Here is a 14,806-nt window from a genome sequence, read left to right as displayed (position 1 = left end):
ATCCTCTGGGTGGGAAACCCCTCCCCCTCTCCCATCCAGCATTGTCTCCATGCATTGCCGTAGCAGCTCTGAATGTTTGCTCATGACATCCCCTCCTTGGCTGGCAAGGCCGCCTGAATGTTTTCCCAGTTCTTGTCACCCGCCGTACGCCGCTGGCACAGAACACTGCATGAGCATGCCACACAGCTTCCTTGGGAGACTCATAGGCACATCATGCTCAGCAACCACAGCCATCCTTGCTGGCCAGAATGATGGAAATTGTATTCTCTCACCACCGGGAGAACTCCAGGTTGGGGGAGGCTGGCTTAGATCCTCTCCTTCTACCTTTTCGCAACAATTGAGTCACTCCTGCCAACATAAGTGGCAGACTTATATCTGTGTAGACTTTAAAATCATCACAGACTTCTAGCTTGTGCTGACCTGTCTGCTGTTTTCTGTCAGCCTGCCATGTTGTGCTCATCCTTACTGTGCTATTGACTACCAACATTTGCCAGGTAATGCCCTTAGAACAGGTGTGGGAATCCTGTAAAGCTTGGACCAATTCATTTTAAGAACACAGATCATGCACAAGTTCCTCTGAAAAAGTCATGGGAAGCTGTATCAAGAAATATTTTTAAAGGAGCTGAAGTTTAGACAGCTAGCTGACAGCTCCTATAAAAAGGGGATGCTTTGCACTTTCCCACCTTCCTAAGCATCCAAAATCTCAAGAAAGGGTGGGAAAGTGAGAGGAGGTTTAGAAGAGTCAGGTCTAAAAATAAAAAAAAACCCGTGAGGTTCTTGCCACAATGAGGGTGGCCACCTGCTTTTCATAGCAGGACTGTTCATAGCTTTGCTTTCTTGACAACTCATGTTTTGACAGATGTTGAGGGAAAGCAAACTCAAAAATAAAGCTCTTGGCAAACTCTCTTGGTCAGTGCTCATGAGACACCCCAAGACATTGCCTCATAGAGGCATGAAAGTGCAAGTGCACACTTACAAATGTCCAGCTAAATTTTTTTTTAAAAAAAACAGTGTGTGCATATTTGGGGTATAAACTTTGGTTTTTTTTTTTTTTTTAAAGACTGAGGGAGCAGTGGTTGCCCCTTCAGCGTACAGCTTTGGCACTTTGAAGGGGCTGTCACTAGCTGTCAAACTGGAGAGTGCTTTTTGATATCTTTGGAAAAAAAGAGAAACAATAAGAGTTAAATTGGGGAAAAACTGACAAAGTCATTGCAAGAGCAAAAGGGCTCGTGACTGTGGCAGGGGACATGGAGCCGGTTCCAGTCACCCCAAAGTGCTGCTTGGGCACTTGTGAGGTGTTTGGCAATGCGCTAGCATTCACTCAGGGAAGCTTGGCAAGAACAACAAGTAGGTTTTGTTGCTTTTTCCAAAAGGCTCACTCACCATTTCCTGGTACGACCATTTCCTGGTACCTACAATGAGATTGGTCATCCAAATTCAGATGACATGACAACCCATTGTCCATAAAGCAACTCCTAGAACAAGCTGTGGATTTTCAGGGTTGCTTGTTGCCCTCAGACAAGCCATCCTGTAGGAAATGGACTGGGTTTGCTTAACACAACAGCCCATTATGGCTTGTCACCGATGATGCATTATTGTGTCATGTGAACCCAGTCATTCAAGATAGGCTGTCCCGTCTGTTGTCATGATTCCAGGTTTTGCCTGGATCTTACCATAAGAGTGATCTGAATAGGAAAGAAGGGCAACGAGGCAAGATCCTCCACTTTGAAAATTGTGGAAGGCTGTAGGGCATGGAAGGCAGAAGAGGCATTGGCCTGGCTGGGAGCAAGGAAGTTAAAGCACACCAAGTTTGATTATGAACCTATAAAGGTTACCATATATCATATCAGGCAATTGATCTATTTAGCTCTATCTGATCTCCTTTAATGGCCAGCAACTCTATGGGGTGTAAAAAAAGAAGAACCTTTCCTATAAGCTGCTGCCTGTTCCTTTTATGTGAAGATGCCCAGGACTGGAGCTGGGACCTTTGGCATGTCCAGCATGGGCTCTCTCCCAGGGAACAGGTTAAATAGCACCTCTTCCTCTCTTAGCTTTACCATTTGTTGCTGTGTCGCACTGCCTACAACACTGTCCACAGTGGGCCAGTCAGATTCAGGACTTCTTCACACAGCACATAAACTGTGGAATCTACTGCCACAGGAGGTCCTGACGGCTACCAGTTTGGGCAGCTTTAAAAGAGCTCTGCATACCAGTTGAGGGGGAAGCTGAGCAGAAGGGTGCTGTCGTGCTCAGGCCTTGCTCGTGGGCTTGGTCTGGGCAGCTGGCTGGCAACTTTGTGAACAAAATGCTGGCCTAGGTGGACACTTGGTCTGATCCAGCATGGCCTGGTCCAGCGTGGCTCTTCTGGTGTCCCTATGTTTGCATGTGTGATTTCGGGAAGGTGGAGAAGGAATAATTGGGATCCAGATGCTGAATCACAAGCTGGCCTGAAGAGGGGAGAAGCAGGTGATGATGCTGTGACGAGAGTGGGAGGCTCGTGGCTCTTCTGCAGTTCCACGCCCCATTGGGGATTGTATTCCAAGTGAAGCAGTGGGATCAGTTGGTGCAGGCAGGGCCTGTGTGGGGTGGGGAAACAGGCTTACAATGGGCTGGCTTGACACTGGCTCAGTCCGTTCCTTGCCTTGCTTTCTTGTCCTCCACACTCGGTTTCCCTGGTGCGTGTTTGTGCCCATCCTTTCACACGTCAGTTTGTAACATTCTCCATGCTTTGATCTTGTTCACTCCACCCCCAAATTCGTTTGGCTTAGTTTTGGGGTGTGGGGAGGATGTTCTGCCCTACAGCAAAGCCCAAAGGAGAAGGAATTCCTTAATTTAGCTCCAGGGAGGGAGGGATGGAGGGAGGGGAATGGGCCAAAGCAAGATGGCATTTCCTCCCATTCTGTATCCAATAGCAAGTTGGGTTGGTAGCTGAATCTTTCTTCCACCCTGGCAATGGGATGCCATTGCCCAACTTACCTGAAGTGGTAGGCTATCTTAGGGGGAACAGGCACACCACGCAGCCTACAGGTATCTTCCTCTGGCACCTCGCTGTGCCTCCCAGTGAGACAACTGCTTCACTCTAATGGTAGGGCCAGCCCCAGGAAGGAAGGCTATTGTCCTCCAGCCATAGGCACATTTTTGCTGGGGCGTAAAGCTGTCCGTCTCCGTGGGTTTCCAGGTCAGGGTTTGGCTGGGGACTCTGTTGGTGTGCTCAGTCGCTGTCTATGTCCCCCTTTTCCCACTGCTGCTGCACCCTAGTTGGATCGCTGGGTCTCCAAGGTACCGTACGGCCTCTCCCCATATTCACCTGCCTGCTGGGCTGGGCAGGAAATGTTTGCACTTGGTGACCAAACTGGGCACATGGAATTTTTGGGGGAGTTGCAGAATGACAGGTGTCTTATTTCCACCTCACCCTTCCGCCACCCTGGCAACCCTTCCCATGTTGACTCTTGTGGGCATCCTCTGGTACTAGGCCATTCTTCACAAGCACGAACATCGTGGCCTGCATGGCTGATACAAAGATCCCATTTACAGCCTGATCATGTGTGTGGCTTCTACAGACAACCCTGGCCCCGAAATTTTGCCTGCCCAAAGGGAAAGAAATGCTTAAAGAAGGGCAAGCTGCTACTTGCTAAATTTGGAATGGCAGTTCTCTCCCCTCCACTTGGGACTAGGTGGGTGTGGAAAAGACTGGAAACAGGTAGCCTTGGACTCTAGGTAATCACAGATTGGGACCCTATAATTATCTGGAGTAGTAGGAAGCACACTTCCCCCCTGCCCGCCCCCTCACACACACCCCTGAGATCAGTCTCTGGTTGTGGGAGACAAATGTTACCATCTCAAACATTTTCTCCCCCTCCCTCGGAGGCTGCACAGCCCAGTGGCTCCCCTGCTCTTTTCTGTGGTGCTGGTGGCTACCCAGGTTGCTTGTTCACCTCATGCCATTGCGCTACCCCCCTTGCATGCGCTCGCCCACCTGCCTGTGTGTGATGAGAGGGCTCCTGGGAGTCTTGCCTTGGCCTGGAGGAGGGCCCGCCCTTCCTGGAATTTGCGCATCATGGTATCCCCCGCCACAAGCATGGTGCACGGCTTGGCTCTGTGGCACTTGGGTGAAGATTGGGCCTCACCAGCTTAGCGGGAACAAGGGGCGGGTGGCATTGGGTTGGGAGGGAGCCTATCACCCACATCCAGGCCAGCTGTAGGATACACGTCCTATGCCTCTAATAGGTGCACAATGAGGAGAACGTTGAGTGTGTACCATTCCATAGGCTTTCCCTTGACAGAAACAGCTTTTAATAAACAGTTATCATTGGCAGCTGTTTAAATTATTATTGCATTGCATTCATAGTCTGGCTTTTTCCTCTTGTGAGGAACCCAAGGAGACTTACATAGCTCCAATTTCTCCTCACAACAACAACCCTGTGAGGTAGGTTAGGTTGAGAGCGAGTGACTGGCCCAAAGTCACTCAGTGGCTGGGTAGGAACTAGGATCCAGGTTCCCCAGTCCAGTGCTCTAACCACTATACCACACTGGCTCTCAGTTCCCAAGAGACATCTCTTCAGCCTAGCAGCACTGGGGTCAGCTGTGCAGCATTATCGGACAGATATAGATTGAAAAGCAAAACAAGACTAAGTTGTCCAGGGCCACTGATGCTTGCCCTGAGATCAAAGACATGTCTGACAAACATGGGCTATGCAACAGTGTGGGAAGACAGGGACATGTGCAGCACTTCCCTCTAGGAAAGGGTGAACATGTTTCCAATGGGTGCAGCTTCTGGGAATAGGATCAGGAGGACAGGTGTGGTGTTGTGCACTTTTCTGGGAAAGAGAATGGAATGCCATGGAGCTGGAAGATGAGCAGGGTAGAAATGTGCCAGAGCAAGGCTGAGGCAGAGTTTCTCAGGCCTCGGGAACAAGTTCCCATGAGTCTCATCCTGGTTGTCTCTTCTCTCCCTTTCCCACTGGCTTGGGGACCCAGCTGGTTCGTGACAATGCAGATCTGCGTTGTGAGCTTCCTAAACTGGAGAAACGTCTTCGGGCTACGGCTGAGAGAGTTAAGGCCCTGGAGGGTGCACTGAAGGAGGCCAAAGAGGGCGCCATGAAAGATAAGCGTCGCTACCAGCAGGAAGTGGACCGTATCAAGGAGGCCGTGCGCTACAAGAACAGCATGAAGCGCAACCACTCCGCACAGATAGGTGAGCGAGTGGACTGGGTGTAGAAATTACGGATGGGAGAAAGATGAGCAGCGCAATCCCACCCATTTCCTTGGAACTGTGTCTCACTGCAATCAGCAGGACTTACTCCTTGGATTGTAGCCTGGGACACCAGAATGTTGTTATTTTTAGTAACTACCTCGAGTGTCATTTTTTGGGTGGACAGGTAGGAAAAATAAATGAACAAACATTTGTCCTAGAAAGGGCCATTTGACCAGTTCATTTATTTATTTATTACATTTATATCCCACTTTTCGACCTCTTGCAAAGGACCAAGGCAGCTTATAAGGTCCCCTTCCTCTCCATTTTATTCTCACAACAACAGGCTAAGGGTCATCAACTAGTTACTAGCCCAAAGTTCCCCAGTGAGCTTCATGACCAAGTGGGGACTAACTCCCAGACCTCCCAAGTCTCAGTCTAGCACTCTAGGCATCACTCCAGACTGCTTTTTGGTTCACCCAGCTTGTTTTAAGACCACTGTTAATAACAAGGAAGGCATTTGTCTGATTGGGCTCTTTTTCTTGACATGTGATGTTTTTCAGGGCTGTTCTGTGTGCACGCGCATGTGATTTTTTGCATCTCATTTTTTAAGCCAAAGGTCCTTGTGGGAACTAACAAGCAAAATGTACACAAAATCAACATGTATATGTGGACTTTTTGTCCAGCACATTAACTCCCCACAGAACTTACAATAATTGAGGATGAATAAAAAAGGAATGAACGTGCTGTATTACACCTGCCATTTGTGTCCCTTTGCAGCCAAACCAGTGCGGCCAGGAAGTCACTACCCTGCCTCATCCCCCACCAACCCCTATGGTGTCCGCAGCTCTGACTGTATCAGCTACACCAACAGTCTCTTCCAGAACTATCAGAATGTCTATCTGCAGAATACTGGCAGCGCCGTGCCTGACAGCTAGTGAGTATTTTGTACCTCACTAACCCAAATCCTACCTTTAGCTCGCTCAATCAGTCAATCATTTCATTCCACTTCTATGCTGACCCATAACCTGAAGGTTCGCTGGGGGGCTTACAAATGCCAAGGCCAACTTGATAGACCTGCCCAATCTTCTTCCCAGCCCAGTTCATTAAAGACAGAGACTACGGCAGTCGTGGGAGCTGGGAGCGTCCAACATGCAGGGAGTTGGAGGAATCCTTTTCACAAAATTCTACTCAGGCTCTTGCTCTCCCACCTTAGTCAGATCTGGATCTTTGGCTCAACAGCTGAGGCTTCTACTAAGGCAAGGTCAAGCTGTGGGGCTTTCTTTAGTCCAGAGTGGAGCTTTAAAATCATTTTATGGAGCAGGCAAGCATCATGGCTTCAAGGCTTCATGGTACTTCATCTGACCACATGAAAATTACTTTGTCCTGAGAATTTCTGTAGGAAGACCTGATATTGCAGATGCTCGTAAAGACTGTGACTCAGCCAAAAAATGGTCCAACCTATTCTTTGAAGATTTACTAAGATGTATTCAGTTGTCATCTGGAGATGCAACCTGTTTGCAAGATTACTGCAGCATGCACAGAGCCATTGGAGAGGGGGAAAGAATTGTGTTGATCTTAAGACATAAAAGCATGACTACTGCTATTAGCCTTCAGCCAGGGGTGTAAGGTTCAGGATGGAGAAGCAAAGGCAGATATGGCCAATTTGGAAATCAATGGTTTCACCCAGACTGGTGATCTTATTGGTCTTTTCATCTAATTGTCATAGATGTGGTCTGATTTCATTCACTATACAGACCTTGCAGACTTTTGCAATTCATCATATGCCCCTTTTCCCCAATCTAGAGGGAACATGCATCCTCTCTCCTCAAGTCTCTTACTTTGGTTTTCAAGTCCAACAGCCATTTAAGGGGCTGCTGAAAGTCTCCCCTGCATCATAAGTCCCAGTTTTGATCTAACAGGATCAGACTGAAGTATCTGAGCCTAAACAGTCCTCAGCATGTCCAAGCACCATAGGCCTCCATTCAACCCTCAAAAAGTACTTTCTCCCTTTCTGCCTATCCAGCTTTACCAATGCCTCTTCCAGCATCGGAAGCAGCTCCTCCAGTGCCCCTCTGACCTCCTATCAGAAACTCAATGTGGATAATGGTAAGGGGACTAGTGGGGGAGAGGCAGCAAGGGGTAGGGGGCAACTTATGGCTCTCCAGATATGTGGGCCTACACATCTCATTAGCCCTGGTCAGCACCTCATTCTGGTAATGAGGAAGGAGCATGTCTCAGAAAGATGCCTCTCGTTCTTAGATTTGTCTGCATCTGGGTCTAACAAGTGCCCAGTGATCCAATCATTCTGTCCCATGACCCAAAGCTTAGAAATTGGGATAGAAGGAATACTTCCACTCGCAGAAAAGCCAAGGGTGGGAGCGGTGGCAACCAAGGAGAGGAAAAAGACCAGGGAACAGCCACCATGTTTGAAATCACACCAGAATATGGCCGCATCATCAGCACGAAAAACCTGTGACCCTCTAGATATCACTGGATCCCCATTCCCATCAGCCCCAGCTAGCACAGCCAATGGTGAGGGATGATAGTTGTTGGTGATGTTGATAGTTGATGTTGTTTCAACAGCTGGAGGGATACATTGCTTTACAGTGATATTCATAACGTGGGCAGCGCTGAGAGGTTGTACCTGATTTCCTCTCTGTTGCCATGGAGCTGCTCTGCAAAGCAGTACTAATTTTGCACGTCTGGGCTGGCTTTAGAGTGGGTGGCATTTATTCTCTTGGGATTGGGATTAGCTCCTCTCCCAACACTAACGCGGCCATGTTTGTCTTTCCATGCTCTTCTGGACTGGTGGTGCAGGAAATGCCACAGACATCAATGATAACAGGTGAGAAGCCACACTTGTGCAGGGAAGAATCCCTAAGCCTTGAGTGCAAGAACTGCCCCAGCCAGTGAGAGCCTGGCTCCAGGGAAGGCTGGATCCTTTTGTCTGCAAAGGAGGGGAACAACACTGAAGTGGGGCAGAGAGGTCTGGGTTACCATGGATTAGCTTTCCCTCCCCTGCAAACTCTCTTTCCTTCTCCTGTAGAAGTGACCTGCCCTGCAGCATTGAAGCAGATGAGCAAGCCAAGCTCTACCCACTTCACCAGGAGACCGCAGCTAGCTAATAGCAACAGCGCCACCAACTGCCCAGGGGGCCTCAACACACCATCAGGTACAATCCCTCATCCGCTCTACACCACAGCTAACCACTTTTGTTGGAACACTAACGTGGCCTCTTCCCATAAACCTATTAGCTCTGTCTTTTAGTTTCCTCTAATTATATTTCTTGCCAGATTTGCCAAATTTCCTTTCATTAAAAAAAATCAGTGCATGTTTTAGGGAACACATACCTATCCAATTGTATAGGATCAATGTGTATCTTTTGTGTGTTCCGTGACAGGCAGAAAGCATCGCCTGACATGCACGCAATTTGGTATTGGGTACATACTGGCATCTTTAACAATCCCAGCTTTCATTAAAAACTGACGAAAAAAGCAATTTCCTTTTCATTCTGGCTGAGAAGATAAGCTCACAAACACAAGGGAAATCTCTATAGGAGGGTTACATTCTTGAGATAAGGACCTACACACACATAGCCCTCCAGCTGTGTTAGACTACAACTCCCAGTCATGCTGGGACTTATAGTACAGTAAAACTGAAGGGTCAAGAAGCAACAGTGAGAACTGGACACGGAACCACGGATTGGTTCAAAATTGGGAAAGGAGTTCGGCAAGGCTGTATACTGTCGCCCTGCCTATTTAACTTATATGCAGAGCACATCATGAGAAAAGCGGGACTAGATGAATCACCAGTTGAAATTAAAGATTGCTGGGAGAATATCAACAACCTCAGATATGCAGATGATACCACTCTCATGGCAGAAAGTGAAGAGGAACTAAAGAGCCTCTTGATACGGGTGAAGGAGGAGAGCGCAAAAGTTGGCTTGAAACTCAACATTAAGAAAACTAAGATCATGGCATCCGGTCCTCTCACTTCCTGGCATATAGATGGGGAAGAAATGGAGGTAGTGACAGCTTTTATTTTCCTGGGCTCCAAGATCACCACAGATGGGGACTGCAGCCAAGAAATTAAAAGACGCTTGCTCCTGGGGAGGAAAGCTATGGCAAATCTAGACAGCATACCAAAAAGCAGAGACATCACCCTGCCAACAAAAGTATGTATAGCCAAGGCTATGGTTTTCCCAGTTGCAATGTATGGCTGTGAAAGTTGGACCATAAGGAAGGCTGAGCGCCAAAGGATTGAGGCCTTTGAATTGTGCTGCTGGCGGAGACTCCTGTGAGTCCCTTGGACCGCAAGGCGATCAAACCGGTCAGTCCTAGAGGGGATCAACCCTGGCTGCTCCTTAGTAGGCCAGATGCTGAAGATGAAACTCGAATACTTTGGCCACCTAATGAGAAGGAAGGACTCCCTGGAGAAGAGTCTAATGCTGGGAACAATAGGTGGCAAAAGGAGAAGGGAACGGCAGAGAATGAGGTGGCTGGTTGGAGTCACTGAAGCAGTTGGTGTGAGCTTGAGTGGACTCCGGGGGATGGTGGAGGACAGAAAGTCCTGGAGGAATGTTGTCCATGGGGTTGCGATTGGTCAGACATGACTTCGCAACTAACAACAACAACTGAAGGGTGTCAAATTGGGGAAGGCTGACGCACTTGCCTTGGGTTGGGTTGGAATCCACCTCATTCAGCTCCTTATACTGCATAAATATGGATAAAACCAAGTTGCATACCAAGCACATACTCAGTGTGTGTACACGTCTTTTCTGAAAGCTGTCTAGGGTAACTTTTGGTCTGATCCAAGAGCGCAAATCTTATCTTCAGTAAGAGGGAGGGGCGGAAATGTGTTTTAGAAGCCAGGGTTCTGCTCTGCTCACAGGACGCAGCTGGGTGGGAGCCTGCCTTCTCAAGCCCAGCCCTGCCAACCTTCCCCTCCTTTCTTCTCTTTCTCTCCTCTTAGTTTCTAATTGGGACGGAAGCCTCAACTCTGCATGCTGCAGCCCGGCTTTCCATGACCTCTGCTACAAATGGGCCGTTTGTGTGTTCTGCTCTCTCCGTATCCTGTATATTTATCCAGCTGCTGCTTTACTCTCACTGTTTCTCTGTCCTGCTCACTCAACTAGACGATATACTCACTTAGTTCCCTGGGACCCCTGCTCCTTAGCCCAGGAGGCAGGTGCCCTCTTCTTTCCTGCCTCAGTTGCCTTAAGGGACTGGCTGCCATTGAAGAACCCCTGCTGTGGGAACCGGTTCATGCCTGAGAAAAGGGGCATAAGGCACTTTCCTTGTATCACATTGATCCTAGCCTGGCACCCAGCAATGGGTCTCCCTCTGCTCTCCGCTGTCTCCCACCCACTAGGCCTTACCATTATGGCCTGTGGGCACTGCTCACCTCCAGATTACTTGCTTGGTGGGCTGGAAATGTTGCCTGCTGTGTTGGCTACCTCTGCAGGAAGGCCTTGTGCTTCAGCACACCTGGCTGTTATTCTTCTAGGGTGTTTCTCAAGGAGCATAAAAAGCAGGCAACCAGATTTGCACTTTGGAGCCCACCATTGTTCTTGAGCTGGAATCTTCTTCGTACTTGAACTTGTACATTTTTCCTGGATATACCTGTAAGCTAGAGTCAATCTGGCACTTCAGCAATATCGAGGGCCCTTTTCTGCAGAAGGGAGCTAATTATTCCTTGCTTTCACAGCTCTGCTACTCATCTTCTTTGGCTGCTCTAGCAGCATTAAGGAAGGCTGCCTGTCCTTGGTGAAATTGGTCATCTGCTGATGTTTGGGGTGCACAATTGATGTTTCCTCATTGGGGAAGGAAGTGCACAACTGTGGGGACAGCAGGAGATAAAGGAGATGGGCAGTTTCTGTGCGAGCCAGCAACTGAGCAAAGGAACACGGGCTCCTTTTCTTTCTAAAGAGGGGAAGACAAGTTAGTTGGGGTGGGAGGAGGATTAGCTGGAGAGCAAGTGTCCCAGTTAACTGCAGCCACTGCACAGTCAAGAGGCCAGGCTCGGGTCCAGTGATTCTGCAAAGTAGGACAAAACAAGGCTGCTATCAACACATTTTTGGTTGTTCCTTTTTTGTGTCTCTTGATAGCTGGGTCAGTGGCCTTTATAGTCTATGTTTCCATGTACAACCCCCTAAGGGGAACAGTGAGTCAACTGCACATTTCCCACTAATGTCACCACCTCTGATACCACACAGAGCAGACAGGGTTATGGGGGGAATGGTTGCTCTTATGGGGAAATCTCAGGGGTGCTTGCTGTCAGACTTTTGAACAGCAGTAATCCTGGTGGACCTTCTTGCTGGAGCCGCTGACAACCCATCACTTTACCCCTGACTGCTCAAATCACACCAAATGTTGCATGTCAAAATAATAAAAACTTTATTTAAAAAATAAATGAACAAATATGTTAAAAAAGAACAGGGTTGTCATGTGTCAATTAAAAGCATGTAGAAGAACTGGAAAAACTGCAAGAAGAACATACAAAATGATCTGAGCTATATCCTTGTGAGAGATTCAAAATATCAATTCATTGCAATGCTGGTATCAAAAGACAAAAGATGCTTGGTAGGAAAAACACCATATTGGCCAGGCCAGCTTAGGATGTTGCAGGAATATTCAGACTTCTGAGTTTCACAGAACTCTTTGCCATAAATGATGAAAGGGAACAAGATTGCCAGTATTCAAAAAATGAGGGAAACATGTTGGAAAAACATCACTAATTATGCTGGGAAAACATCTGCATTACCAACACTACTGTAGCTACACTGTCAAAACAATTGCATTGTTGGTAAGGGCAATTTGTCTAACTAAGAGTACAGTCCAGTGCGGACGCTCATAAGCCTCCAGATCCTATGCAGAAGGCTCCTGCCACCTTGCAAATCCACCAGATGGCCAGTTTCAGCCATTTATAGCTGCATAAGGAAGGAAGGAGGCTGGAGTGCTGCCAGAATATGTTGTATCCTGGCAGCTCCCATCTTTTCCCCTTTGAATATCCTCTACAGGCTCAAAGAAGCAACCATTGTGGTTCTTTCTACACTGCTACAGAAGCATTCCCCCCCTCCCCTCGTTCAGAAGTTGAAGGACACTTCTGACTTTGGAACTGGAAATCTCAAGCAACCTGTGACTTTCTAGATATTGTCTAGGGGCCCTGGGATCACACTGTATGCTACAGATGGCTGATGGCATTTACATGGCTGAATATCTAACAGAACATTCCATTTTTTGCAATTAACCTACTATAGACCATTGTAACAATTCCAAAAACAGCTCCCTTCTGATTTTGTCAATTGGTCAGACTTGTCTTGCAAAATAAGTTTATCCTAATAGTCAAAACATACTTTGGCCCTCAATTTAATTCACAAAGAAAATTGGTTTCAGATAGTGTGCAGTAGAACTTAGTCCATATTTTAATGTTGCATCTTTCTCTTCATATTGAGCTAGTGGTGACTGATCGAGAAAGGAATCTTAGGGTGGTGATGGACAGCAAGATTAAAATGTTGACCCAATTCCGAGCAGCAGTGAAAAAGACAAACTCCATGTTAGGCATAATTAGGAAAGGAAAATAAAACTACCAAGATTGTACTCCCCTTATACAAATCTTTGATGTGGCTGCACTTAGACTTTTGTTCTGGTCACTGTAGCTGAAAAAGGACATGACTGAGTTCGAAAAATTGCAGATAAGGCCAACTGAAATTATGAAGGGTTTTGAGCAACTTCCCGATGAGGAATGGCCACAATTGGGATTGTTTAGCTTAGGAAACAGATGAGTAAGGAGATACATGTTTTAGGTGTGTAGAAGTATGCATGGTATGGAGAAGTGGAGAGAAATAAATTCTTTTCCCTCTCTCCAAATACAAGAACCCACATTCACACCATGAAACTAATTGGTGGGAGAATCAGGACAGATAAAAGAAAGTACTTAGTGCATAGTTGAACTATGGAATTCACTGTTACAGGAAGTAGTAATGGCCACCAGTGCAAAAATTTAATGACACCTTAATGTTGACCAAGATTTTAATGACACCTTAAATTCAGAACAAATCACCATTAGTTGTTTCTTGGAATAGATCACAAACATTTGATGTAGCCTGTACTTCATCCCTGATATTAACACTACCATTTGTAGATTTTGTTTCAAGAAAACCAGTGTCTGGTTATCCCTGTGATGACTGGCTATTGGGAAGGAATTTTAATTAAGTAGCACAGCCTATGTATTGAGTGCGAAAGATCATGGGTTGAGTTTCTGACAATGCCAGGTAGCAAGAGATGTGAACCTCGGAAACCTGCTACCAGACAGACTAGAGAATACCAGGCTATGCCGACAACAGACTTGAATCTACGCCTATGACTCAAATCACAATGAAGGTTGTTTCCTTTTTAAGCTTACCACTTGAAACAACAGGCTGACTTTCGTGCATAAACAGGAGCTGATGGAGCAAACTTATGTCTCAGAAAGTTTCCAGCTAAAATCTTGAGTAAAAGCTCACTGTGGCTTTAGAAAACTAGTTACTGTCTTCTAGGCTTATTCCCTTATCTGCGAAACAGTGATGATGCAATACTGGCTGACAATAGAGCAGAATAGAAGTGGGGTTGGAAAGCTCCTCTGAGGCCACTGAATCAAACCACCCGCTCTGCTTCCACATATGGCCATCCATCCTGCTGCAGGCCCACACCTTTCCAGCTTAGCAAAGGTGACTCAACATACTAGCTCAATGTCTACCTATACGGTACCTTGCATTAGCAGTGATAATGTTAAGAAACACCATGACAATGTAAAGTAAGCATTACGAGCACCTGAAATGTGGTAAATGCTTAGTAGCATTAAATTGTAGCCCGCAATTTCAAGTGGCACAGTGGCTGGCATTCCTATGAACAAATTTACTTTGGAGCAGACACCCTAATTTGGTCAAGGCACCATACATGACCGTCATGAGTACGTGTGAGCAGATGGGCTGCTAAGAGCAGGGCTAACAGGGGTGCTGTGTTTGAAATGCTCTCATTCTTGACAGCTGCTCAACTGCTAGGCAGAACTCCTACTACTCTTTTACGAAGATTCTATTCCTTTGACAGATGCATAAGAAAGAGACGTTCACCAACAGCTGGCTTAAAAGAAAAGGTACCTGTTGCATAGCCTGTCCTACCTGCTGCATAGCTGTGATTAGATGCAGTAGATACAGTCAAGGGAAACAAACGCTGCCATTTTCAGAATGGCTTTATGTTCCATTTATGTTTACCACACACACCCCACTACTTACTTTACCAAGGACCCAGTGAATCAAGCAACTTCCTCCTCCAGGTATTTTCAAACTCATTTCAGTCATCCCTTTGGTGGCTCTATTGTGCGCTTGCCCAATATGATCTTCATGCTCCCTATTGAGACAAAAGAAGAGTATCAGAACCACCTACTATCCCAGTTCTGACTAGTTCCTCTGCTCCAAATTTCAGCAGTGTTGAGTGTTGTCCCACAGCCCTGCTTTGCCTTGCCAGGCAAAGCATATACACGGTCTTACAGCTTTCCACCATAAAAATTCCAAGGACATCATTCTACTCCCATTAGATCCGCTGGCTGGGAAATGCTGAGAATTGTAGTTCAGCC

At 46.9% G+C, this 14,806-nt stretch overlaps 1 protein-coding gene across 1 annotated transcript in view; it reads left to right on the top strand.

Moving 5' to 3' along the window:
* KIF5A (kinesin family member 5A) overlaps positions 1–8,319 on the top strand; it is a 55,000-nt gene extending 46,681 nt beyond the window's left edge. Inside the window, exons 24-29 of the mRNA XM_044443166.1 lie at positions 3,259–3,279; positions 4,978–5,194; positions 5,972–6,128; positions 7,218–7,300; positions 8,012–8,039; positions 8,241–8,319. Coding sequence (XP_044299101.1) covers positions 3,259–3,279; positions 4,978–5,194; positions 5,972–6,128; positions 7,218–7,300; positions 8,012–8,039; positions 8,241–8,319 — 585 coding nt within the window. The remainder of the gene's footprint in view (positions 1–3,258; positions 3,280–4,977; positions 5,195–5,971; positions 6,129–7,217; positions 7,301–8,011; positions 8,040–8,240) is intronic.
* The last annotated feature ends 6,487 nt before the right edge of the window (positions 8,320–14,806 follow it).

This window comes from Varanus komodoensis, unplaced genomic scaffold, assembly GCF_004798865.1.
Source record: "Varanus komodoensis strain SLA01 unplaced genomic scaffold, ASM479886v1 scaffold41, whole genome shotgun sequence".
In the NCBI taxonomy this organism is placed as follows: domain Eukaryota; kingdom Metazoa; phylum Chordata; class Lepidosauria; order Squamata; family Varanidae; genus Varanus; species Varanus komodoensis.
Note: the sequence above shows the minus strand (reverse complement) of the source record. Positions and strands in the feature narration are given on the sequence as shown.